The sequence below is a fragment of the Phyllostomus hastatus genome, unplaced genomic scaffold, assembly GCF_019186645.2.
Source record: "Phyllostomus hastatus isolate PE091 unplaced genomic scaffold, TTU_PhHast_1.1 phas_scaffold_442, whole genome shotgun sequence".
Classification (NCBI taxonomy): domain Eukaryota; kingdom Metazoa; phylum Chordata; class Mammalia; order Chiroptera; family Phyllostomidae; genus Phyllostomus; species Phyllostomus hastatus.
In genome coordinates, this window is record NW_025334030.1 from 5330189 (window position 1) to 5357374 (window position 27186).

Below are 27186 nucleotides of genomic sequence, written 5' to 3' on the forward strand. Positions count from 1 at the left end.
GGATTTTAGGCTTGCTGCTGGGTCCCCAGGTTCCAGCACTCCCATGACTTCCCCCTACCTTTCCTGGCTTGCCACTTTGCTTTTCCTTGGTGAGGGTCCCTTGTCAGACGCCCCTGCCATGTGGCCCCTGTTCCCAGCCTGCATAGCCCAGGACAGGGCCCAGGATGTTCCTGGCTGCCAGGCTCTCTTTAGGCCCTTTCTCTTTGCCTGAAGAAGTTCCCCTCAGTGCAGTCTCCCTCCGCTCCCCCAAGCTGGCTGTGAGGTCTCTTCTGACCAGTCTGCTTCTTCGTGACACACCCCCACATCTCCACCAGGTTTTGTCATATATTTAGTGCTCTGTTTCTCTCAAACAGGTTCTGCACCTTGTTATGTCCTCACTTTTCTAAACCTCGAGTCCCTACATGGCTTCTGTTACTCTCTCACACTTTCTTCTCCTGCTTCTCCTAGCTGGGCTCCTGTGCTGTATTTGTCACATGCCTGTCCATCTTACCATTTGCGAGTTTATTAACAGAACCCTGTCTGCATACTGCGTGTCTGTTCCGACTCCCATGCATTCTGAGCTGTATTTGTTATTTGTTTGAGGGATGCAGGGTCTCATGCTAAACTGTTGGTTGCCAATTTCATGCCTAATATGAAAGCATCGCAAAGTAGGAAGAAGTCAGAGGGTTGAAAACATGGACCTCTTTTCCACTTCTTCATTGTCTAAGGAAACATAATTTAAAAGGGGGATAGGTCCTTTTCTGTACGTGCATTATCTGACCCTTGAGAGCCTATGTTTCAAAGCCATTGGTTCCTTTTTATGCTGCAGCCCTTCCTGGGAAGTCCTGGCGATCACGTGTTGGGTGAAGTGTTGTTTAGCCAATGGTTAGTATCAAGCACACAGTATGTGGGCTGGAGCTGTCAGTGTTGGCACTGCCACGTGGTGGGTGAGGCCTGCTTGCACCACTGTCCTCACGCAGCTGGAGCCTGGTTACCTAACCTGCAGAGGAGCCAGCGGTTGGGATGCAGACGTAGCGCAGGAGGCGGCCCCTCCCATGGCAGCTGTTTTCCCATCCGGAGCACTGATTCTTGAAGATCCCCGAGCTTCAGGATCACCCTAGCAGTCCCTGAGACCAGAAGCCAAGGTGCTTTTTCCTTGGGACAGAGGGACGTGAGGGGAAACGGTCCCCATGATGATGTTTGGTCCCTTTGGCACACCTCTCTCTGCCACCTTGGGCAGGGTCAGAGAGGGCTTTTCCCGGCCTCAGCTTTGCTCTAATTTCTAAGTGCCCTGTCCCGTAGGGACATGTGCTCCATGGGTGGATGCAGCCACATACAGACCCCGGTTGCACCCCCGAGGTGTCAGTGCCTCAGGTGCTGGAGGTGCCGCCCTCCTGAAATGGTTGTGTAGCTGGTCATCCTGGGGGACTTCAGGACTCTCTGTCTCAGGAGTAGCCCACCTTTTCTCCGGGTTTCCCGCATGCATCCATGCAAGGACATGCAGTGAGCGAGCATGGTGAGGCAGAGCGCCCCCAGCCTGGCTGAGAGCAGGAGTAGAAGGGAGCAGTAGACCCGTGTGTGCTGGCACTGGCTGCCAAGCAGTGCTTCGTGGATTCTCCTTTGGGAACTGATGGGAAGAGCCCAGTTTTGGCAAAACTGCCCAAACACTGGCTTTGCTCATCCGCGTTTTTTGTGTTTTTTTTTTTTAAGATTTTATTTGTTTATTTTTAGAGAGAGGGTTAGGGAGGGAGAAAGAGAGGGAGAGAAGCATCAGTGTGTGGTTGCCTCTTAAAGAACCTGGCCTGCAACCCAGGTATGTGCCCTGACCAGGAATCGAACTTGTGACCCTTTGGTCACAGGCCAGCACTCAGTCCACTGAGCCACACCAGCCAGGGCTCATCCGTGTTCTTATGCTCTGTTTTTACACATCCATTGTCTTTCCATGTTCTGGAAAGGCACGGCAGCCAGATGCTGGGGAAGCAGGTAAGTCAGAAAGCTAAGAAGCTTGATAACTGGTCATTTATGAGGTCTTGTCATTATTAACTAGCTTCCTTCCTTGAGGGTGGGCCCTCAGCCATTCTGCATTTTTCTCTCCCAGTGGCCTGTGACTTAAGCTGGACTGGAGGAGGAGAGAATAAACTGTTCTCTCAGTGCGCAATCTCAGAAGCTTAGCCTTTACTACCCTTGTTTTCACTGTAAGCTCCTTTTTTTCTTCCTGCAGTTTGGCATTTTCTTTCATTGGTCATAATTATAGTCTTCTACTGATTGTAAGTACCTAGCTGGTTCCTATCAGATACACAGTTTCAAATTTAAAAGTATGCATCTAAATACAAATTTTATTTGTGAACATGTTGTGTTCTGACTCCTTAAGAAATAGCAAAAGTTATAATCTAAATGCCTTCTTTCTGACTCCCCTCCACCGCCGCTTAAAAAGGAAAGTCTTAGAAAGCTTTTCATCCCAGAAGCTGCTGCCACTGAGCCTTGTGTCTCTGGGGTAGGAAGGCGTGAGGATGGGCTGGTGGTGGGTTAGGAGAAGAGGCATGAACAGAACAGGGCTCCACACTCCTGGCCTGAAGGAATCCTTGGGTGAGGAGGACTGAATCCACAGCTTAGTGGGTGGGGCACAGCCCGTATGCGCTGCCACCACTCTGTCAGCCCCACCAACCACCACCCTGCTCCAGGGGCTGAGGGGAAGCAGTCAACAGCATGGCCACTACAAACGGTGCCTGAAGGGAGGGCAGTGCCCTGCCAGGAGGGTTGGCTGGCCTTTGTGGGGCTGCTCCAGAGAGGAGCCAGAAGAACCTGGACCCAGAGTGTACCTGGCAGGGGCCCCCAGAAGGCAGGGGCCCCCAGAGGGCAGGGGAGCAAGGAAGTAGCCAAGTATAGCAGGAGTGCGAGAAGGGAGGCAGCTCCTCTCCCTGGGGCGACGAGGGAGGCCAGCCGTGACCAGTAATGCTCGCCCAGGGAGACTTGCTCGGCTTCATACACGGAGGTCTTTTGGATGGTGTGAGCTGGCAAAGGTGGTGGAGTTAGGAAGTTTATACTAAACTTTTACTGTGTTCGGCTCTTTGCCCTTTTTCAAGTGTACTATTTTCCTTTGGTGGCCTTATGTTTTTCAAATTAGTGTTGAGCAGTGACTGTGATTCAGGGTTTTAATGACACAGGATGTTTTCAGGTCCTTTAAATGTGCTCGAAGCTATCAAAATAGCCTCCAAACAAACTTACTTTTACCAAGAACTTGATTTTGGAGTAAGTTTAGCTATATAGAAAAGTTGCAGAGACAACACAGAGTTCCCAAAATACACATCACCCTACTTTCCCTCACGTGAAATCTGCACAACCACCTGTCACCTGTCAACACCAAGAAGTTGTCATGGGCACCACTATTGACTAAATTGCAAACGTGTTTGGGGATTGTACCCGTTTTTCCCCTCAACATCCTCTTTCTAGTCCAGGATCCCATCCAGGGACCACATTGTGTTTGGTCGCCATGCCCCTTGGTCTTCTCTGGTCTAGGACAATTTTAGACTTTCCTTGTTTTTCACAAACACGATGCTTCGGAAGAGTAATGGTCAGAGGTATTTCGTGGAGTGTGCCTCAGTTTGGGTTTGTCTGATATGTTTTGGTGACGAGGCTGAAGTCTTGGGCCCAGGAAGGACCCCCTCGGAGGTGGGGCCCTGGTGCCTCCTGTCAGGGTGCCTGCCTGTCACTGCCCTGGTGAAACAGGATTCGTGCTGATTGCCTGGAATTGGGCCCAGGGCCCTGACTTGTTGTTTGGGGTCATAGCGTGACCCCAGGATTCTTATTCTGGGAGGACCTTCATTCTCGTTACCCTGTTGGATTCTTCCCGTTTGCAGACGAAGACACTTGGCACCTGGGGGGCCTCAGACTTCCATGTACTGGGTCACTGGGTCAGAGGTGGAATGGGGCCCAGGTGCCTGCGTCTCTGGCCCCCTTTTTGCACACACAGACACTCCTGGGAACTCTGCAGGGACAGAGGTGTCCCCAGGTGCTAGTGGACCTGAACCCCCTGATAGAGCTGGTTTCCAGTCAGCGGTGGACTGCGTCCTTCCGGGAGCACGTGATCCCCTCGGCATTTGTGTGGCCTACAGCCCAGGTCTGCATACCTGGTTTCTTGGCATTTTCTCTGCAGGTGGGAGGATGCGTTTGTGCTGCAGGTCTTTGTGAGAGTAGGTGGTGGGCTCTGAGACGTTGTTCTCGTCCAGCTCTTTTCTGTCCCGTGAAGCCACATGTTGTTTATCGTCTGAGGGCCTTTGCCTCCTGACACAGAGTAAGCTGTGGGCTGGTACATTGCGGCTTTTCGATTGAACCAAGAGCAGAGTATGGAGTTTCTGCTGGCCTGACTTCAGGAGCTAGGCAGTTCGGTAAAGTCATGAGCTTGTTTGTTTTCCCACCCATCTACAGCTTTGCCCTCCCGTCTCCTTTCCGCACCACCCTCGGAAAAGCAAGTGGTTATGAAGCTGGGAATGGTTGGGAGGAAGATGGGACACTGACACAAGGGGAAAAGCATTTGGGGAAAATGATGGTGACGGCTCCTGGCAGTGGGCAGAGAGGCCTCAGGCTGTTGAGGGCTCACCCGGGACTGGGGCCAGTCTGCTAGCGTGTGTCAGGTGTTCGGAGTTGGCCAAGACAGGCAAAATACAGGCTGGCTTGGCTGCCAGCCCTGCTCATCTTCCTCCTCCTCCTCTCCTTGGTTCTGGCAGGCAGGCTCGAAATTGGTGAGAGGTGGAGGTGTGCCTGAATGTCCTGTTAGGCACAATAGATCTCTCTCTGCATGCTGATGATGTTGGGAAGTTTTCTTGTGGGAGGTGGCCGTTAACACTGTGACAAAGGTCTCTGTGTCTAAGAAAGTCATTCAAAACTTGTGCTGAAGGAGTGCAGGAAAGGAGAGCGTCTCTGTTTATGGTGCCTTTTCAGGTGTCAGGATAGGCATTCTCGGTTAGAAATAAGCTGGGGCTGTCTTCTGCATTTGCAAGCCAGGGAAGTTTACATTGCTTGGAGGGGTGTTCCTGCCAGATGAGATTTATTTCTATGGCCAGTGGCATTCTAGGGGTCTGTTTGTGTGTTTTTCATTTGTTTGTTTGTGTTATGTTTCAAGAAGAGAGAGAAGCTTCTGATTTTTAAAAAGGAAATGTCTGTCATTTTTCCCTACAGGACTGCCGGTTGGGCTTATTAGAACACCTATCTGTGTCACCGTGGGCATAAGTTGATGTGTGGGAAACGTGGATGCAGGGGAAAGGAAATCCAGGGCCTTTGAGGGCTGTAGGAAGTTCCCACAGGTCCCTGTGCCGCTCTCAAGGATCTTGCACCTTGCCTGGGGAGCTGCTGTTTCTTCGGGGGTACACAGGCCATGGGCCAGCAAGGGCAGAGTGCAGCTCAGTCCACACTGAGGTTGAAGCACACAGGAGGACAGGGCAGAGCTGGTGCGTCAGGGTCAGTGAGGGGAAGGTGATGGGGCTGCTGCAGCAATGGGAGGGGTGGGAAGTGCTGAGGGTCCCCAGCCCAGCAGAGGGGACCAGAGAGGGGGGAGGGGTGCTGGAGAGGAGGGGGTTGGTAGGGCTGGAGCCCCACAGAAAGGCTCTCATTTCATTGGAAGTACCACGTGCTTTAGGTTTTATTTTAGCTTTTGGCCTTGTAGTCTTGGAGGCTGAAGAGGGTTTCCTGTAAGGTGCTGGGGTCAGAAGCTGGAGAGTGGGAAAGAGGAGGGAAACGTGTTGGCCCAACACCTGGTGGCCTCACCTCCTCACTTACTTACAGATAATCTATTTTTGATCAGGTTAGGTGTTGCTCAGATTCCCAAACTAGATCATGGGGGGAAAATGTTTGCTGCATAAATGTAATTCCCAAGGAAAGGTTTGTGTTGAACTGATGTGTAATTTACATGACTTAGGTTAGAAACTCAGTTTCTCCTTTAGTTGTCACCTTTAATATGTTATTAATTTCAGCAAAAGAGAAGCATGAGACTGTCTATTGTATTTTTTTCTGACTGATAGTAGATTTTACTGGGTAAAGCTTTTTTATGCATACGGGAATCTTCAGTGTATGGATTGAATTAATTACCTTTGAAGTGCTGCTGCTTTTTTCTCATGCAGCTCCAGGATGACAGGCTTGAAAAGCATAAGTAGGATTTCCATGCCAGGTCCCCACTGATTTCTGCTCCTCCTATAGGATCTGAGTCTGACATTACTAGTTTATTAGTCTGCTCATTAGCAAATACTCCTTATACATCTGAGTCCTTCCTGAATGTAGGAGCTGATGAACCTGGAAGGGAGTTCAAAAGGTCTTTAGGCCCCAGGTGGTATCACCAATGTCTCCTGGTAGGTGAGCAGGTGGGTAATGAGATTGTCCCTCCCAGGTGCCCACCCTTAGGGAGCTCCCCTGCTGTTTCTGCTGACCCTGTCCATGTGAGATTTTGTCCTTTGTCGTTCTCAAGATTAATAGTTACAGTGAACCAACTGGGTGGTCTGTCTCTCCCTCACCCAGAGGTCATCATTGTTTCCTTTCTGTCTTCTTTTAAACAAATTAGGTCCTCTGTTGTATACCTGACTGTTTTTTTCCTACTCTTTTCACTTCACATTTTTCAGGGGCATTTCTTGCATGCTCCACACTGCCTAGTATTCCCTCTCTGGGTGAACCAGAGTGACCATGGTCCTATTGGTAGACATTTACATAGGCTGTTTTCAGTTGTTAGGGATCATTTCTCAATGAATGTTTTCTTAATATAAATCTTATTCTGAATTTCTGACAGTTCCTGCCAGATTCTGTGTAGATAAATGTGCCAGGTCAGAAGGGCAGAGAAGTCTAAGGTATTACATGGTGATGATTACTAACTGCTTCCCAGGAAGGTCCTGCCAACTTAGCCCCGCCACCCCTATTCCTCAGTCTCCGGCTGACAGGGAGTATCCGTATCACATGCACCCTCTACTAACTGGTACTAACTGAGAAGAGTTGAGAGCAAGGAGTTTGAATACAGCTTCACTGTTGGTTGTGTGACTGTGGACAAGGACCTGCTCTGTGCTTTAGTGTTCCCACCTGTGAAAAGAATGCTAGTCGTTTACACACCAAGATTTGTTTGGAGGAGTAGCCATGATGACACATGTAAAATGGTCAGAAGAGTGCATAGCAGATGGTAAGCACTTAAATTTACTTATGATTTTTAGAAGTAGAAAAAAATGACATTAATTTTATTTTGAGCAGTGGTATTTAAAGTAGCATCTATAAGGGATGTATATAATTATATGGAAATTTTATTTTTATTCCCTGACTCTGAATTGAACCGGCTCGCAAGCCAACACTCAATCCACTGAGCCACACCAGCCAGGGCTAGAAATTTTAAAGAATGAGTATGAACTTGCATGTGCCCACCACCCTGCTTTAAACATAGGGTTTTGCTAGGTTCTTAGGAGCCCTGCCAAGTGGCCTTCCTGATTGTCATCTCTCCCTCTCTGGCCCTGAGGTAACCTGCATCCTGATATCCATGTTAATCAAGTTCATGGTGTGTAAAGTATACCGTTGGACAGTTTCAAAGTATAGGAAGTGAGCAGAGCATCTGTATTCGTGCCACAAATCTTGTATTTGAGCATTTCATAGTATGTTTGTGGTGACACATGTGCAAAGTTGATGGTGCAGTTAGTAAAATGCACAGACATGGGTGTTTACTGAGTCCTGAGACCAGTTAACCCTGAGGGCTGGACCTAGTGTACTCTGCCTGTCTTGCCTACCTCTTGCTGGGTGAGAGGCTCCAAGGGGCTGGAGGAAACAGTGGGAGGACAGATTAGGTGACTACTGATGGGGTCGAGGTGGAGGGCACCCACTGAACATTTCTCCTCCCCTTCTTGTCCTTTCATCACCCTTTTCTATGGTCCAGAACAAGAAGTCTTAGTCTGGTCTTCATTTAAATCTGGCCAGACACCACCTGGAGCTTCAGCTCCTAAGTGTGGGTTCACGCTAGTTAGGACAAGCTATACTTTGCTGTGTGTTGTTCTGCATAAGAGCATCAAGGACCACTTGTATCATGTGTACCAGCTCTTCATCTGCCCTCAGTCAAAGGCCAAAGTGGGCAGAGCATGTGGCACGGTCCATGTTAGGAGCACATGCAGGCAGGATCCCCGGCCTGAGAATCCCCTCCCGCCACCTTAGTCAGTAAGCCATGTCCTGTCTTTCCCTTAAGCGTACAGCATACTTCATTCACAAAGTGCCTCCGTGTGTGTCTGTTGCTGGTGCACCCAGTAGCCCTTAGGGGGTGGGTCAATGTCACAGACCTGGAACTTGGTCCTTAGTTTTGCTGCTCCACTTTAGTTCTTCATGGTGGGAGTCTGAGTGTGGGAGAGGCTGCCGTGGTTATTTCCCCAACCTCTGACTGGTTTTCTGTGGTGGGCCTAGATTTGTGAATTTTCTTGGGATGAGAGGAGGTTCTTAGCAGAATGTCATTTGTCGGTGAGCACAGCTGGCCTGAGTAGAGTCCCTTTAGGGATGAGCTGGTTGGATCTGATGGCGGCCTCCTACCCCTTTTACACAGGGTCCGAGGGGGAGGTGTTCCCTCTCTGTGGTATGTTGAGGGTACCTGTCCAGGTACCTTCAGAGCTCCAGAGCACACTCCGCCCAGGCAGCACTTAAAGGCATCTTTCCCTTTTGGGTTTGGGATTGTTTCTCTTGCTGGCTGGAGCCTTAAGCCTTGTGACAGCATCTTGCCCATACAAGGCCCTGGTTTTGATCTTGATTCCTCTGTTGGTGTGTTAGGGGATCTCAGCCTTCCTATATTGTTTTATCTGACTCACAGTTAGAACTGAGCCTGGTGATACAGTATATACTTAATTCAGTTTTAGTTACAGATGAATAAATAGCACCTGGAAAGGGCTTGAGGGGCCTATCTTATGATTTGATGGCCCCTGCTTTGGAGAAACTTTCTGTCTGTTATCTTCTGTGTCATTTAATTGTAAAAGTGCTCCTGGCATGCTCAGCTTGAGTGCTTTTCATACATTTACTCATCAAATCCTCACAGCAAGCCTCAGAGTTCCCGTTCTTCTTATCCCTGACTGTGAGGTAAAGGGTTTGAGCCACAGAGAGGTGATATGACTTGTTCAAGGTGAGACAGCTGGTGAGGAGCAGTGCTCAACCCAGCAGAGTGTGTGTTCTTACAGTTCTGTAATATAGCCCTTCTCTACTGGTACCTGTAACTGTAATCGTCTACCCGAGGCCCGTGACTAGTTCATATGCAGAAGGTTTACACAGTTTAGACACTAATGATTAAGATTTTGGATCAGGACTTCCGGCAACATGGAGGCATAGGTGGACACACCATACCTCCACGCACGACCAAGATTAGAACAACAACAATTTAGAGGCAGAATAACACCCAGAACTGATAGAGAATTTATCTGAATGGAAGTTGGACAGCCAAGAAGTTGAAGTAGACCCGTTCATCCAGACTGGTACGAGGGGCGGAGAGGAGGAGCTGGGCGGGCGGGCGCGGGTCGGCGGTGTGAGGAGGTCGGGGAGAATTTGGCGCGAACTCGGAGTGTAAGCCATCCGGGATGAGCAAGAATGAAGCAGTGGACCTGGAGTACACAAGCAGCGGCTGGTGGACCCAGTGAGGCAGCGATTGTGGACCAGGGCAGAGCTCGCAACCCAGGATCCCAGAGAAAGGGACTGAGATCCCAGGAGAACGGAACTACTGCCATTGTTCCCTCCCACCCCTGCCCCCACATATAATGTCACAATCTAGTGAATGGGGTGCCCAGCCCCGGAGAACACCTAAGGCTCCGCCCCTCACTGTAACAGGAGCAACCAGACGGGGCGGGGGGGGGCGGGGAGGAGAAACAGGGAGAGACATGTCGCCAACAGAAGAACAGATCAGTCCCCCAGGACTCATCCTTTTGAGCGACCAAGAAATAGCCAATCTATCAGATGCACAGTTCAAAACACTGGTGATCAGGAAGCTCACAGAATTGGTTGATTTTGGGCGCAAATTAGATGAAAAAAATGCAGGTTACCATAAAAGAGATGAAGGAAGATGCATGGAGAGCCAATAGTGAAGGGAAGGAAACTGGGTCTCAAAACAATAGAGTGGACCAGAAGGGAGAAAGAAACAACCAAGCAGGAAAGCATGAAGAAATAAGAATTAAAAAAAAAAACAAGGAGAAGCTTAGGAGCCTCCAGGACATCTTTAAATGTTCCAGCATCTGAATTATAGGGGTACCAGAAGGGGAAGAGGAAAAGCAACAGATTGAACACATATTTGAACAAATAATAAAGGAGAACTTCCCCATTCTGGCAAAGGAAATAGTCTTCCAGGAAATCCAGGAAGCTCAGAGAGCTCCAAAGAAGTTGGACCCAAGAAGGAACACACCAAGGCACATCATAATTACATTAGCCAAGGTGAAAATGAAGGAGAGGATCCTAGAAGCAGCAAGAGATAAGGGGACAGTAACCTACAAAGGAGTTCCCATCAGACTGTCAGCTGATGTCTCCAAAGAGACCTTACAGGCAAGAAGGGGCTGGAAAGAAATATTCCAAGTCATGAAAGGCAAGGACCTACATCCCAGATTGCTCTATCCAGCAAAGCTCTCATTTAGAATGGAAGGGCAGATAAAGTGCTTCTCAGAGAAGGTCAAGTTAAAGGAGTTCATCATCACCAAGCCCTTATTTTATGAAATGTTAAAGGGACTTATCTAAGAAAAGAAGATACAGAAAAAAACATGTATAGTAAAAGGACAGCAAACTCACAATTATTAACAACCACACCTAAAGCAAAACCAAAAGAAACTAAGCAAACAACTAGAACAGGAACAGAACCACAGAAATGGAGATCCCATGGAGGGTTAGCAACAGGGAAGTGGGAGGAGGAGAGAGGGGGAAAAGGTACAGAGAATAAGTAGCATAGAATGTAGGTTGAAAATAGATGGGGGAGGGTAAGAATAGTATGGGAAATGTAGAAGCTAAAGAACTTATAAGTATGATACATGGACATGACTAAAGGGGGGGATATGGGTGGGAGAGGATGTACAGGGTGGAGGGGAGTGAAGGGGGAAATGGGAAACTAATAGCATAATCAATAAAATATATTAAAAAAAGATTTTGGATCTATTTATTTTCTTTCCCCTTAAAGGTTTATTTTATTATTTTATTGTATTGTATTGTATTGTATTTTTTTTATTTTATTTTTTTTAGACGGAGGGGAAGGGAGGGAGAAAGAGGAGGAGAGAAACATTAATGTGTGGTTACCTCTCAGGTGCCCCCAACTGGGGACATGGCCAGCAACCCAGGCATGTGCCCTGACTGGGAATAGAACCAGTGACCCTTTGGTTCACAGGCCGGCACTCAACATACTGAGCCACAGCAGCCTGGGCTATTTATTCTTTTATATATATATATATTAATATATTTTATTGATTATGCTATTACAGTTGTCCCATTTTCCCCCCTTCACTCCCCTCCACCCTGTACACCCTCTCCCACCCATATCCCCCCCTTTAGTCATGTCCATGTGTCATACTTTTAAGTTCTTTAGCTTCTACATTTCCCATACTATTCTTACCCTCCCCCTATCTATTTTCAACCTACAATCTATGCTACTTATTCTCTGTACCTTTTCCCCCTCTCTCCTCCTCCCACTCCCCTGTTGCTAACCCTCCATGGGATCTCCATTTCTGTGGTTCTGTTCCTGTTCTGGTTGTTTGCTTAGTTTCTTTTGGTTTTGCTTTAGGTGTGGTTGTTAATAATTGTGAGTTTGCTGTCCTTTTACTATACATGTTTTTTCTGTATCTTCTTTTCTTAGATAAGTCCCTTTAACATTTCATAAAATAAGGGCTTGGTGATGATGAACTCCTTTAACTTGACCTTCTCTGAGAAGCACTTTATCTGCCCTTCCATTCTAAATGAGAGCTTTGCTGGATAGAGCAATCTGGGATGTAGGTCTTTGTCTTTCATGACTTGGAATACTGCTTTCCAGCCCCTTCTTGCCTGTAAGGTCTCTTTGGAGACATCAGCTGACAGTCTGATGGGAACTCTTTTGTAGGTTACTATCCCCTTAATTCTTGCTGCTTCTAGGATCCTCTCCTTCATTTTTATCTTGGCTAATGAAATTATGATGTGCCTTGGTGTGTTCCTTCTTGAGTCCAACTTCTTTGGGGCTCCCTGAGCTTCCTGGATTTCCTGAAAGTCTATTTCCTTTGCCAGAATGGGGAAGTTCTCCTTTATTATTTGTTCAAATACGTGTTCAATCTGTTGCTTTTCCTCTTCCCCTTCTGGTACCCCTATAATTCGGATGTTGGAACGTTTAAAGATGTCCTGGAGGTTCCTAAGCTTCTCCTCGTTTTTTTAAATTCTTATTTCTCCATTCTTTCATGCTTGGTTGTTTCTTTCTTCCTTCTGGTCCACTCTATTGTTTTGAGACCCAGTTTCCTTCCCATCACTATTGGCTCTCCATGCATCTTCCTTCATCTCTTTTATGGTAACCTGCATTTTTTCATCTAATTTGCGCCCAAAATTAACCAATTCTCTGAGCTTCCTGATCACCAGTGTTTTGAACTGTGCATCTGATAGATTGGCTATCTCTTGGTCGCTCAAAAGGATGAGTTCTGGGGCATTGATCTGTTTTTCTGTTTGAGACATGTCCCTCTCTCTCTCTCTCTCTCTCTCCATCTCTCTCCATCTCTCTCTTTTTTTTTGGTCTGGTTGCTCCTGTTACGGTGAGGGGCGGAGCCTTAAGTGTTCACCTGGGCTGGGCACCTCAGTCGCTAGATTGTGATGTTGTATGTGGGGGTGGGGGTGGGGGCGGGAGGGAACAATGGCGGTAGTTCCGTTCTCCTGGGATCTCAGTCCCTTCCCTGGGATCCTTGGTTGTGAGCTCTGCCCTGGTCCACAATCGCTGCCTCACTGGGTCCACCAGCTGCTGCTTGCATACTCAGGGTCCACCCACTGTGATCTTGTGCCCCCCAGATACCTTATGCGTTCCCGGTTGCCTTATGTGCCCAGTTCGCCCTTTCTCCGCGCCCGGCTGCTAGTCTCTGCCCCTCGTACCAGTCTGGATGAACGGGTCTACTTCAGCTTCTTGGCTGTCCGACTTCCATTCAGATAAATTCTCTGTCAGTTCTGGGTGTTATTCTGCCTCTAAGTTGTTGTTGTTCTAATCTTAGTTGTGCGTGGAGGTACGGTGCATCCACCTATGCCTCCATCTTGCTGGAAGTCTGGCTATTTATTCTTGTGATATCCTGGAATTAAGGTTCTTCCTCAGCAGGTTTGTGGAAACTTCAAAAATCTCAAAGAGCCAACATACATTTAAAGAATTCAGTTGTAGCTGCTGGAATATGGGGTATAGGCCCCCAGCTTTGAATCTTTGGTCCCTGTGCAGATCTAAGGTCTCCCTCTCAGCTGAGAAAGACACTTCCTCATCATATTGACCCAGATTCTAACTGCAAACTCCCCCAGCTCAGTCTTCATATGGAATCCTTACTTAGTTTGCATTTCGTCCTTTCTAAAGAGATAAAGAGACAGATAAAGTCAGATCCAGAAGGGTCTGAGGAACATCACTCAAGCTTCAGGTTCGCTCGTTGGCCCTCGTGGCTCTGACTCAGGGCTCTTCTCCTAATCCGCAGGGTTCAGACAGGATTGGGCATTCGGTGGGTGCTTGGTGACTATCAGTTAGTGGGATGAATGGGTAAATAACTTGTAATTGTCAAGTATTTTCATTTCAAAATGGGGGACGAGAAAAATCATGAGTCTTCCATTGTAGCACAACTCCTGTAAAGCATTTTGGAGAAGAAAGCTCCTCTTCATCTGGGCCCCATTCCCCGTGTAGACAGATGCAGGAGCCCCAAGAGCTGTCCCTGCCAACCTCCTGTGGGCTTCTCCCCCAGACACCTGCAGTGGCCTCCTGAAACCTGAAGGAGTTGTCTCACTTCTCCACTTCCTCCTCTGCTCAGTGCAGCACTCTCCTGCCACCAGGTAATTAAGGACTGTGAGGTATGCTTGAAAAACTTGGCTCTGTATTTTAAAAATCAGCTCCCATCTACTGACAGTTAGGTAGGGAAGCTATTGTGGGCCACTTTGGAGGACACAAGGTGTCTGCTGTGAGGCTTGATGGCAGGGGGAAAAGAAATCCAAAAAAATCCACGGGTCATTTATTCCTTGCCCCAAATTCATTTGCATTTCAGTCTATTTGTCAATTGAATATTTGGCACGTTGAACAGGATTGCATATTGGGTACTGGATATTTTGATGCTGATATGTTCCTAAACTCTCTTAGTGGCCAAGCAAGGTGCTACATAGTTAAATGGAGCTTGATATGTTTTTGGTGGCTATGAAAGTGTAATTTGATCTCAGAGTAATTTTCCCTCGGGAGTTTCTACTTCTAAGAGGAGACTGCTGGACCCAGTACTCATGAAGTCCAAAATGCTGGAACTCTGAAGTTCTTACATACAAATTATGTGGAACAAATTGAAGTCTACAGATTATACAGGAAATATATTGACATCTACAGGTTATAGATGGGCTGTATTTTCCAAGTTCCTTTGAAAGTCAGTGGTTTAAAACTTGTCCTTATCTTCCTGTCAGAGATGCTGTGTGAAGGGATGGTTGTAGTCTTCTCCAGAACCCCGTGCGCCGGCTCTGAAAAGGTGGGGCTGGCACAGCAGGTGGCGGTTTCACTCTCCAATTCTCCATGACACGCTAACAGGTATAGGAGGAGGTTTACATTGGTTGGAGTTGAGTGGCCATGGTGAGACCCACTTTTCCAGAGACTCCAAAGGTGCCGGTGTTGATGGCTGACTCTTCTTGACCAAGTCCATTGGCAGCAACTGTCCTTCCTTGTTTTTGATAGAGCTGTGCTGGGGGCACACCTTCCCCAGTTTTCCCTGGCAATGCAGGTTTGGAAGTTTGTCCTGACAGTACACAGGAGGAAAGAGAGAGAAGCACAGAAGGGGTCCCATTGTGAAAGGGGTGTGGGAGATGAATGGGGTGCTGGTAGTGGGAAGTAGGGGAGGAAGAGTGGGGGCTGGGGCACAGCCTGTGAGAAAGGAGCGGCATTGATGTAGCGCTTTGGCCACGGGGAGCCACGGATGACCACAGCCTTCCCTTGAGTGTGAGGGAAGTGCATGCATGTCTTTGTGTAAGAAAGGCCAACTGTCGTGACTTGTGGACTGGGCAGGGAGCCATGCTGAGAATATTTCTGTGACCAGCTCCGTTTTGTTAGCGGGGACAGGGTTGAAGGACAGGCACACCTATGGTTTTGTTGCTTTAAATTTCTCTAGAGATTGAAATTTCAGAAGCTGTTGAATAACCAAAAGTGTTTACTTACCATAATTTCGGGTCACCAAACAGGCGGCCAAATGAGTGGGCTGTGCTGGGAGGGAGTGATTCACCTGCAGCCCTGGGTCCTCCAGGCTCCCCGGACTGTGCTGCCCCTGCAGGGCCGAGGGCTGGCAGGCTGGAAGGGGGCTCCTCAGGAGCCTGACCAGACCCCACCCACCCCAACACTTGGTGTCCGGTCAGCAAGTGTCTTCCAGATCCTCGAGGTGTCAGAGTGCTGTTTGTGCAGCTTGGATACTGCCTCAAGATGTTTCCAAAAATTAGCCCTTAGAATAACAGCTATAGTACAAATAAATGTGGACTTTTCATACTGGAAGAGGGCTGTTTTCCTTCACTTTTCATTTCACAGTTGATGCTTTAAAGATGCTTTACAAGGTAATATTGCAACCATCATTTTTTTTAAATGCAGAAGTAAAATTATTTATGAAACACATGCATGCCAGTGAGTTATGCCTGTGGGACGAGAAAGCTCGAGCACTGAGTTGACCCTTTGAACATCTCCGTCTGGGAGAGGGCCTGACTGCTCTTGTGCTGAGGTGCTTGGCTGGCAAATGTGGCCGAGGTGGGAAGGAAATCACACAATTCCACGAAGGAGGAAGGCTGCTCCTGATGAGTTTCTGTGTCATCGTGCCCACAGTGCTGGAGTGGAGGGGATGCTGCTGTATTGCTCTGGGAGTGGCAGTGGTTTGTTTGCCAGCATCTCAGAGCCTTGGGCTGATGCTGGACAGTACAGTGTTGGTTAGGCTGTCATGAGACTCTGGTTCAGGAGGTGCCTGGGTCCTCATGGGCAGCTCCATTTCTCAGGGCCCCAACCCTGCAGTTTGAGGTGCCCAGAAGGGATGTTTCAGAGGTGCCCAGGTCCCTGCTTGGCACCCAAGGGTTTGGAGGTGGTCTGTGCCGTGGGCCAGGCTGGACCTCTGTGTGCGTTGGGACCTTTGCACTGTCCAGTCCTGGGCTGGGAACACTCCCCCCAGGTGTCTTTACGGCTCTCCCACTCCTCAGGTCTTTGCTCAGATGTCACCTTCCCAGTGAGGAATTCTTTGATTGTTAAATTTACACCATCCCCATGCAAATACTCCCATCTCCCTTCCCTGCTGTTTTCTCACAGTAATTATCACGGTAGGACACACTGTAACTTTTGTTGATGAAGGGAAAAAGGCAGCATGGTCTCAAGAGTACTGCACTTGCCTTGAACCATTAAAGCTGCTGTGAGGTGCTTGCAGAGGGCCTGTCATTTCACATAAAGCTTGTGATGGAAAGACGGGTGTGTGTGTGTGTGTGTGTGTGTGTGTGTGTGTGTGTGTGCGCGTGCGCGCGCGCACATGTTCATGTATCTCTTTATTACATCATCTATTGTCGCCATTTCCAAACTCCAGAGTTTTTTCTGTATTCGACTTGGATGCTGATTTCAGAATGATGGGTTTTTTTTTTCTGATTCATAAAGGCTGCTGTATTTTGAATCTGAAACATAGGGGAAAGTGAAACTTAAAATGTGTGATGTGTGATTAGCTTGCCCTGCCCTACATTTCACTTTCTCTATGTTGGTATCTCCCTCCCAGCCAAGCCTCCATCGCCCACCCCTGGACAGGCCACAGCCCTCCAACCGTTCCCTCCGAGCCCCTCGTCAGCCCATGCTGGGGTCACAGCAGCCAGGGGTCTACTCCGTAATCCCCGCACTTGTCCGGCTCTGCCACAGCTACCCTCACAGCTTTAACCAGCTAGTTCTGTAAATGATATCAGGCTGGTCACCCCATTAAGATGCCACTTCTTAGGGGCAGTGACCATGTTTGCCTTAAAGCCATGTCCCCGGACCCTAGCTGGCACAGTGACTGTGTTTGTTGAGTAGCTGGGTTAATAACGTAGTTGATTTACCTCCTTTAAGAAACTTGGATGCATAAAATGAGTGCATATATTTTTCTGAAATAAAAGGAAAACCGTGGCTTCAGAGAGTCAGGTGTACTCTGAGATGTCACTCCACAGCCTGAGCTGTCTGCTGGGCGACTTACAGTCTCAGGGCTGCCCTTGACCCTCCCAGGACTAAGGATGCGGAGTTGTGCGGCGTGCTGGAAGCTGTGGCCAACAACGGAACGTGCCTGCCAAGCTGGGTGCAGGAGAGGGACTAGAGAGATTCCCAGGGTGATTCTCGGAGTCGTGGGAGTTTGAGGTGGCATGTGATGGTGGCTGTGCACCATGGGTGCTGCCAGCGCCCTCTCCCTGCCCTCTTCTCCTCCTGTCCAGGGTGCCACCTCCTCCCCCTCCAGCACCTCTGCACGCACCGTGGTCTCTCCCCGGACTCTGGTCCCCTGAAATTAAAGCAGGAGGGCTCTGCTCAGACCCCAGAGCATTCTGCACCCGCAGAGCATGCTGATGGTGTGGGCCAGCTGCCAACAGCAGAGTAAGGTGACTGACTAGTTTATGCTAAATTACAGTAAGGTGGCCTGTGTCCCTTAAAGGAGAGGCTTATTAACGCCTCTGAACCTCTTGCTGGAAATGTGCTTTTGGGCTGAGTGAACTTGCCAGGCATCTTGTAAAGTAAGAGTTAGCGTCAGGTGTATTCCTGTTTACAGGTGGGGAAAGCCTTGGCTTAAACCTCTCTCATGGGGCAGAGTCTATGAAGCAGGGGTGTCAGGCTCATTTTCACTGGGGGGCCACAGCAGCCTCACAGTTGCCTTCAAAGGGCCGAATGTAATTTTAGGACTGTGTAAATGTAACTACTCCTTAACTAGGGACAAGGAGCTGGGCGCTGCCACCAGGTAGAAACAGGGTGCTGGGCTGGATCAAACAAGGTGGAGGGCCGGATTCGGCCACAGGCCTTGTGTTTGCCACCTGTGCTGTGAAGTATGCAGAACACGCAGGATCTCAGTCCTAGACCACCCACAGGGGACAACGCTAGGAATAAGGACAGGGGATTAAGTCTTAATGCTTTTTACCTGCCTGCTGTCTGGGGCGGGGGGTCTCCTTCCTAGAGAGGTGCTTCCCCATGGGGAGGGACCGGGTGCCTGTGCTCAGACGCTTCTCCTCACATGCAGTTTTCCCGGCCGGGTGTGTTCTCGTTCTGCAGCGTGGCTTGCTGTGTTGTGGAATGATCAGGGTGTCCCTCGTGGCAAACAGAGGGGCTCCTAGTTGTGTCTTTGGAATCCCCATTCTTGTTTGAGAGCTGTGTCATTAGTAAAAACAAACTAACTAACAAACAAAAAGCTTAAATCAGAGAAATTATTGGGTATACTGTCACAGCAAGTGAAATGTCCAAAGCTGGCATTCGGAAACAGCCACGTCAGGCCGAGTTCCAGCCCAAACTTGTGGGTTTCGAGGCAGGAGTCCAGGGAAAACTGAAAAGGGGAGCAAGTGCGGTCCTTGCGCCTTGACGGCGTGTCTGTGGGCCATGACTCTGGGGCTGCTGTCCGGGTCAGGGTTTGCTTTCCAGGAGCAGGGGGGTTGTGCCGAGATGTTTGGATGAATGCATCTTCACCCCGTTGGTGTCTTACCCTCTTGGGAGTTGAATGTGGATGTGACTGCTGAGGAAGTTGGGTGTCCCCTCACCTCCAGTAGAGGTGTGCCCACTCCCCACGACCCCCTCCCCCTTGCATGACCATTTGGCTCGGGAGGGCCATGAGTGCTTTCTTCTGCTCATTCCTGTCTCTCAGTGTAAAGTCACAGCCCTGGTTGGCCGTCTTAGTGTGAGGCCTCATTAATACTGCCGTTTTATACTGATTAGGTCATAGGTATAAGTTTCTTGTTTCCCAAACACAATCTTATGATTTTTTTTTAACATACCTTTTAAGCTGGTACTGCAGTTTCGTGGATTCCAGCTTCTTATGCTTGGGCTTCTCTCTCTCTCTCCTTCTCTAAACAGCAGTGCATGGTCTCACTGCACACAGGGCCTGCCTTACTGCCGAGTACTTTGAGGGCGATCACCAAACACTGGTGGGCATCATCTTGTAGAAGGGAGGGTAGAGTCTACGAGGGTAGATCAGAGCCTCTCAAATGGGAACTGTCCTGTTTATTGTAGGGTAGTACAGTATCCCTGCCCTTATATACCAAATGACAGTAAAACTTTTCTTCCCCCCCGGTCATTGCAACCCAGAATGTCTCCAGGCATTGCCAAGGGTGGGAAGAGGGCAGAATTGCCTTAGTGGAGAACCACTGGATAGAATATGCATCAGGGACCCCAAACTTTCTGAGGCTCCAAGCTCATGGTGTGGGCTTTCTCCTAGTGGACTGTACTTAGGTGTAGCCCTGGCAGCTTCCAGGATGAACCCCATGCTGAGACCAGCCACAGGACTGAGCCCATTGCCTGTTCTAAGGCTCACTCTCATGTGCTGGACACATGCACTCACCTGGGTAGGATTTTGGTAGCACATTTGGTCTGACCAGGTGTTTTCAGGGCTGGGCTGCTGCAGCATCAATCTTGAACTCCTGTACATCCTCATGTGTGGACACGAAACAGCACATCTGATACTTAAATTCTGCAGAGACAAGGGCAGCTCTGCAATGCCATCTCTGTTGCTCTTTTTTAAAGATTGTTATTTATTTTTAGAGAGAGAAGAAGGAAGGGAGAAAGAAGGGGAGGGAAATATTGATGCAAGAGAAGCATTGATCCAATGCTTCTTGTATGCACCCCAACCCGGAACCAAACCCACAATGAGCCCTGACCAGGAATTGAACTGGTAACCTTTTGTTTTGCTGGATGATGCCCAACCAACTGAGCCACACTGATCAGGGCTATGTTGTTCTTTATGCTTGAATCATGCCTTACTGTCTACCACACGAACAAACACCCCTAATAACTACAAAGCACTCACTTTTTGTCTTTCAAATCTCAGTGTTCATCTTACCTCCTATCTCCTTTCTCATCTGCTCAGGTGTTTTGTGGCTTTTCCGTGATGCTTACCATCCTCACATGTGGATGGGTGACAGCAGGTTTTAGCCAGCACAATGCTCTACTTGCTCCCTCTTTAGCGGGTAGCCAGGTGCTGCTCTGTGTTACTGGGTCTGTTGGGTCAGGTCCAGCCACGGAGCCTGGGAATGGGCAGAGGTGAATGCCGAGGGCCACCCACCTGGTTGACACCTGCACTCAGGGTTGGCCTAGCCCAGATTGATTGCAAACCTGCATTTTTTAAGGGGCAGTGCTCTTCTTTGAAGATCTGTTCTGGAGACTTTTTTTTTTTATTACCAAAGATACCACTTCGATAAAAAGAAAAATATTTCAGAAACACATACTCATAAACCAGAGTCTCATTAGATTTAACCTTCTCATTGTCTTTGAGGGATTGTTCTCCATGGGCTGGACACTTGTTCAGTTAGCAATCAAGAAGCTTGTCTTGGTAAGTGTTCCTGAAGCCATGTTCACTGTATGAAAGCCCTCCGAGAGTGTTTGAGGTCAGGGTTGTCTGTTTAAGGGGAAGTTGTACCCAGGTCATTAGTGCTCTCTTGCTTCCTCTGGATTCAAAAACACCTCTGCCAGCTGGGCCCTGCCTCCTCAGGCACTGCTGCTGACCATTTGGGAGACTCCTCACTGCTCTTAGGTGTTGCTTATGGTACCTCCCAGAGTTGAGGTTCTGCCCACTGAGAAGAAACAATGGGCTGTCCTCTGCCTGTGCTAAAAACCATTATGTGACAGATTTGTTGGTACCTATGTTGGATTTTCTTTGTTTGAGAAGCATGTGGTGTACAATAACATTTTTCCAGATCCATGAATCAGCCCATCATGTTTTATAATTTAAAAAGTTCATGTTTGACATTTTATTCTGTAGTTCACATGTCAGTTTTGAATTAAAAGCACTACTTGTCACTGTCCTGTGTGCCTCTTCAGTTGTCTCCTTGAGCCTTGCTTAGCAGCTGGCTGGACACTCAGGTGAACTTAGGTGAGGCCTGTAAAGAGGCCCATGTCAATCTGGTTCACACACTTGGTGGGACAGGTGCGGTAGGGCGGGGCATGACAGAGACAGGTGGTGCTCTCCCTCCCTCCATCCCTCTGGGGAGTGATGACCACCCAGTGGGCATGGGCCAGATAGATTGCAGCAGTATTGTAGTGCCCGGGACTGTGCTGTGTGAAGTGCTGGTTCCTCTGTCGCGTGTGTTCCTTCAGGTCACACAATTTTACTGCCTTTTGGTCCCAGGCCTGAGGGTCTGTACTTAGGATGACCCTGGAGACTCAGAGAACATTTCTGCTTGGCTGTGTAATGGGAACCCCTCACCTAATGAGGTGCTCAGCACTCTGTGCACAGCCCTCATTAGTGAAAGGTGAGGATACTACTAGTAGTGCTGGTGAAGACAGCCCAGGCCTGTTGTGGTTCTTGCTGGGCCTCAGCCTAGCGACTGTGACCTCTTCTCCATTTACCACTGCCCCTGAGAATAAAACGTTCTTACTAATTTCTGGGGAAGTAATTGAATTTGAATGTACTTCTGTTATGATTGTATACTTTGCTTACAGGGACAAGTTATTAAAGTACTGGCTGAACCCCAGAGCTTGGTCCAACTCTTGGTACCTCCTGTGAGGTGGAGTATTTATGAAATGTGTAAGGCACACAATGTACTGCCAGCTATAGGGCATTTGAGAAAGCAGCCATTTTCTATAAGTAGATGTTGTGCTTTGGGCTCCTACTCCAGCTAGAGGATCTGTACCACTGCATGCCACACTTAAAAAATATCAGATTCTCTTAAATGTTTTTTACACAGTCAATTAGTCATATTCCTCTAATATTTCATTGATACTGTATGTTTGGTTAATTGCTTTATATTTTTATATTTTGCCTAGAGTTATAACAATCTTGGCAGGCCTTAAGTAAAAGAAGCCTGCTTCCTCTTGGCTGTGGTACAGTTCTAGGGGTTTTTTTGTTTGTTTGTTTGTTTTTTAGTTTTTATTTATTGATTTGAGGGGGCACATCAATTTGTTATTCTACTTATTTACATATTCATTGGTTGCTTCTTCTGTGTGCCCTGACTGGAGATTGAACTTGCAACCTTGTGTTATCGGGACAATGCTCTCTAATCAGTAGAGCTATCTGGCCAGGGCCCTCAGAGTTCTGGATGATGATTCCTTGGTTGGGAACAGGGATGTGGCATGTATTCCAGGGTGACCCTAACTGAGGGGACTGCTCAGGCCTCCACCTGTTCTTGCCATCTGCTGCCTCACTTCACCTCCATGCTTATCATGTTTGGGTTACAAGATGTTCTTTCTAGATTTGTTCTTGACTTATGGTAGTTGTGCATTTTGTGAATCTCAAGATGATTATCTTGTCTTGTGACTACATTGTGCCCATCTGTCTTTCCAGTTCCTGGTGCAGTTTCCACAGGATTCTGGCTTCTCCATAGTTTTCTGTGTGTCCTTTCCCTATTTAAGTGGAGAGAGGAAATCTTTGTCTATCCTTTATGAAAAATATATATACAGTATAAGAAACAGCTTTATATGGCTGCATTCCCTTTGCTATTCAAGTTTATTAAATTAAGCATTCAATTGTTATTATGTTATAATATTGATATGCTTTTTAACACCTGTATGTATTATTACAGACTTGTGATTTTCCCCAGTTTCAGCTTATTCTAATAAGCTTTACTTACTGATCTCTTTTTAGTGTTTATAGCACAACTTGGCCAGTAGCAGCCCCTACAGGCAGCTTCCCTGCCCTTTTCTGCTTCACAACTTGTGAAGACACCTCCTTTTCAGACCCAGCAAGGGATTCTTGGATCATATTGTCTTCTATTCCAAGACATGGAGTCAGGTGCTCTCCTGGGTTCTTTTAGTGGGCAGTACTATTGGAAACAGATCTGGGTGCTCTGAGTTCATTTTGTGTTGTTCTACCACAGCCTGGGGTGAGCAGGCTAATGATGTCACTGCTCAAACACTTCAGGGTCAGAGCCAGAACATATTTTTTAATGGTTATGCATACAACTTGTATATATTTCTGATTTGATTCTATCTAATCTTTAAAAAATTTTTAAGTTGATTTGACAAAGAGAGAGAGAGAGAAATATTGCTTGTTACTCCATTTATTTATGCATTCATTTATTTTTTTCTTATATGTACCCTGACTGGGGATCGAACCCGCAACCTTTTTGTATCAGAATGATGCTCTAACCATCTGAGCTAATTGGCCAGGGCTGATCCTTTCTTAATACCCAACTAAATTTTTAACTGTATTTATACTCACGTCTCTTCAGTGTTTCGTTGATAACTGTTCTGTTGTCACTTTGTTGACAAATTACCAAATTGCCTTCCAAAAACATTTTAACAGCAATATAGGTTTGTGGTGCCAGCTGCAGTTGTAGGTATATATGAAGTCTGTCCAGAAAGTATCCAGTCATGTAATATGAAAAATAGAGACATTTATTGAAGAAGATATAATGACGCCTCAGTCCCCTTCAAAATAGTCACCTTGGGACCTCACACAGTTCTCTTAATTGCCATCAACTGCCCATTCTATTTTCTTGAATCCCATCGGTGGTCTGAAATCGCTTCCCTTTCAAAGGTGATTTTAATTTTGGGAAAAGCCAGAAGTTGCAGGGTACCAAATCTGGGCTGTAGAGGGATTCAGTCACCTGTGTGATTTGATGTTTTGCAAAAAAACTTTCCATGAGACATGATACGTGGGCAGGTGCGCTGTCATAATGAAGCTGCCAGTCACCAGTTGCCCATAGCTGTTGCCCTCTGAATCATTCAAATGGTTTCTGTAGAGGAATGTTTAAGCTTAAAGCAAAATTTGATGCAGATCTGTTACTCTAGTTGCTCAGTCATTTTGAATGCAATGGCCACACAGTACATATGCTCACTCAATGACATCTACCACTCCCACTGACTAATTAGTACAGTGAAGTCGTTACCGTTCATGCATGTGAATTCCAGTCCACTCTCCTTGGCTGCCAGGTTATAGCTATGTCGCGCAAACCTTTCACATTATATTAACAATGGTTGGACTTTTTCTGAACAAATCTTGTACTTGATTTGTCCTAGTCTTGCCAGCTTTGGATGTCTCTGTGTATTGAAAACATATTTAATCATTTTTACCTATTAATTTACTCCCCCTTGTTGAAAATGTTCTGTGCTGTGTCTGGTTGCTTTAAATTGTCTTTGAATACTGTGTACATTTTCTTTTCTTTTTTTTTTTATTGTAATTGTGTTTTGTTTTTATTTTTGTAACACAAAAAGAGAGGGAGAAGGCAAAGTGGCAGGGCTCAGCCACATCCCCACAACAGCTTATGAGGCACATGTCTGTCTGGATTTGTTTTGAAAAGATGATTTCAGGTCTGTGTTTCAGAAAAACTTCCTGGACTGTCATTCTTAGAGCAGAGAGGTTAAAATGAAAACCTTTTGTCTGTTTGTCACACAAAGATCCAGCAAGAGGTTTGGAAAATGCCCCCCTTAACAAAAGGGCCAGGGCTCTAAGGATGCGTTAACACAAAGAACCGTCCAGGAATCAAGTTGGCTGCGACTTCACAAAATCAAAAACACCAAATAACATTTCCAACTGTAGAATGCTGGCTTAAAAAAAACAACTTTACATAAAGAGGAGGATCACAAAATGCACAGGTGGGGGCCCCCCCAATACTTGCCTCTTATTTCTATTCTGAACATACTCATGGACTGGAGCAGACATGCAGTCTGGGTGGGCAGAGCGCAAGTCTCTGGGGGATACAGGGCTGGCTGGCTGTTTGCCCGCCTGCCTGCCTGGCTTCCTTCCTGGTTGACCTCTGCTGGTGCCTGGGGTCCTGCCTCAACCCTGGCCACCAAACACACTTTGCCTTGTACCCGCCAGGCCTTGGCCTCTCTGCTGCTTCTGTTGCTGCAGGCCACCACAGCCACGACCCTTGGCTACCACCTCTTCCTTGACCATGTCGATGACCTTGTTGAGGATGCTCAGGCACTTGATGGTGCTGCCATGGATGTAGCACTTGGGCATCTGCCAGAACTTGTCCCTGTTCCTGGATGTGCAGATCACCTCACACAGGTTCATGTTCAGCCAGTTATCGCAGCTTACCAGGTGCCTATTGTGTGTCTCCCCGTTTTTAAGCTCCACCAATATGGGGTGATACTGAGCCATCTTCAGCAGTGACAACAGAAGTGTGGTGTTGGCAGGGACCTGGCTCACCAGTCACTTCCATTGCCGCCTGCTGTGTACATTTTTATCTCTTGGTTACTTGAAGTATTTTGGTGCCTATCCCTTTCCCATTTCTTCATTAAAAGTCTTGGTGATTTATAGATCTGAATGAGTTCTTGTATATAAATTAATGCAGTCATGTGTGATACAACTATTTTTTATAACAGCTCATTGAGATTTAAATCATATATACCATACAGCTCACTCATTTAATGTGTATATTTTAGTGGTTTTTTAGTGTGTTCCTGGAATTGTACAAACATCTCCACTATCCAGTTCCAAAACCTCATCATTCCAAAGCGAAGCCACAGGCCCCTTAGCAGTCACTCCCCATTCTCCCCTTCCCCCAGGCCCTGACAGTCACTTAACTACTTTCTGTCCATATAGATTTGCCTGTTCTGGACATTTCATCAATTGAATCATATAGTGTGTGACCCTTTGTACCTGGCCTCTTTTACTTAGCATCATGTTTGTAATGCTCATCTATGTTGTAGCATGTAACCGTACTTCCTACCTTTTTATGGCTGCATAAAATTTGATTTTATGACAATAATACATTTTGTTTATCCACTTAATTGTTGTTGATGGACATTTGGGATGTATCTACCTTTTGGCTACTATGAGTAGTGTTGCCACGAACATTCTTGTACAAATGCATTTTCATTTCTCTTGGGTATATACCAAGGAGTGGAATTGCTGGGTTGTAGGGTATCCCGTTCCTCTTGAGGAACTGTCAAATGGTTTGCCAAAGTGCCTGCACCATTTTATATCCCAGCAGCTTTGCATGAGGGTTCCAATTTCTCAACATTCCCATTAACACTCATTATTATCTGTCTTTTTTATTCTAGCCATTCTAGTGGGTCCAAGTGGAATCTCATTGTAGCTTTGATTTGCATTTCTGTAATGGCTGATGATGTTGAACATCTTTCCATGTGCTTATTGGCCATTTGTATTTCTTTTTCGGAGAAGTGTTTATTTGGACCATGGCCTATTTTTAATTGTGTGTGTATTTTTAATCGATTTGTAAGTGTTCCTTATATAATCTGGCTACAAGTCCTTTATCAGATATATAATTTGCAGATACTTTCACCCATTCTGTGGACCAACTTCCTTTGTGGACAGGGGTTGGCTGCAGATGGCGTTTAAGCTGGCAATGATGGGCAGGCTCACTGGCTACTGGGTGGGGTGGGAGTGTTGGGGATTCATGCAGTGCTAAGGGAGGAGAGTGAGGGCAGATAGGTGCTGGGTGGTGGAGTCAGTGGGAAAGCAGGACAAGGAGGGCTGGGATTTGAGCAGGGAAGGGGCTCGAAAGAGGAAGACAGCAGCCTGAGCAGTGGCAGAATGTCAGATGGTCTGCTGGTACTTGGCGTTTGTGTTTCAACAATGTCAATACTTTAGTTCATGCATTTAGGAAAAGGGAGCTGCTTTGAGTCTTACCTATTTTTCCTGTGTCTGCCAGTATGACACCGTTCCTATTCAGTCCAGCGTGGTGTTATGTTCCTGCCCATCTCCATCAATGGTGAGGACCCAGACTGAGTCCGGCACGGCCCCTGTTGTTCCCAGTGGTGGTAGCAGGCAGGGCCCCACCACCATGGACAGCACTGCAGCTGAGTCCCGACCAAGTGCCAACTCACTGCAACATGCCACACAGCCACCACCACAGCCTCGGAAGAAACGGCCTGAAGACTTCAAATTTGGGAAAATTCTTGGTGAAGGCTCTTTTTCAACAGTGAGTCCATGCTGCTGTTGTTTGTTGAATGAGTGTGTTTTCCTCGGACAGGCTTAC

General features: G+C 47.3%; 2 protein-coding genes across 2 annotated transcripts in view; one reads left to right on the plus strand and one right to left on the minus strand.

The window, feature by feature from the left end:
• PDPK1 (3-phosphoinositide dependent protein kinase 1) overlaps positions 1-27186 on the plus strand; it is a 79600-nt gene that overhangs the window by 5014 nt on the left and 47400 nt on the right. Inside the window, exon 2 of the mRNA XM_045820631.1 lies at positions 26860-27129. Within this exon, the coding sequence (XP_045676587.1) occupies positions 26860-27129 (270 nt within the window). The remainder of the gene's footprint in view (positions 1-26859; positions 27130-27186) is intronic.
• Positions 25017-25343, minus strand: LOC123807098 (U6 snRNA-associated Sm-like protein LSm4). The gene has a single exon (XM_045820632.1). It carries the CDS (start codon positions 25341-25343, stop codon positions 25017-25019), a length of 327 nt encoding a protein of 108 aa, XP_045676588.1.

Coding starts and splice junctions, on each gene's coding strand:
- LOC123807098 (XM_045820632.1), bottom strand. CDS start 25,343: ATGGCTCAGTATCACCCCATATTGGTGGAGCTTAAAAACGGGGAGACA.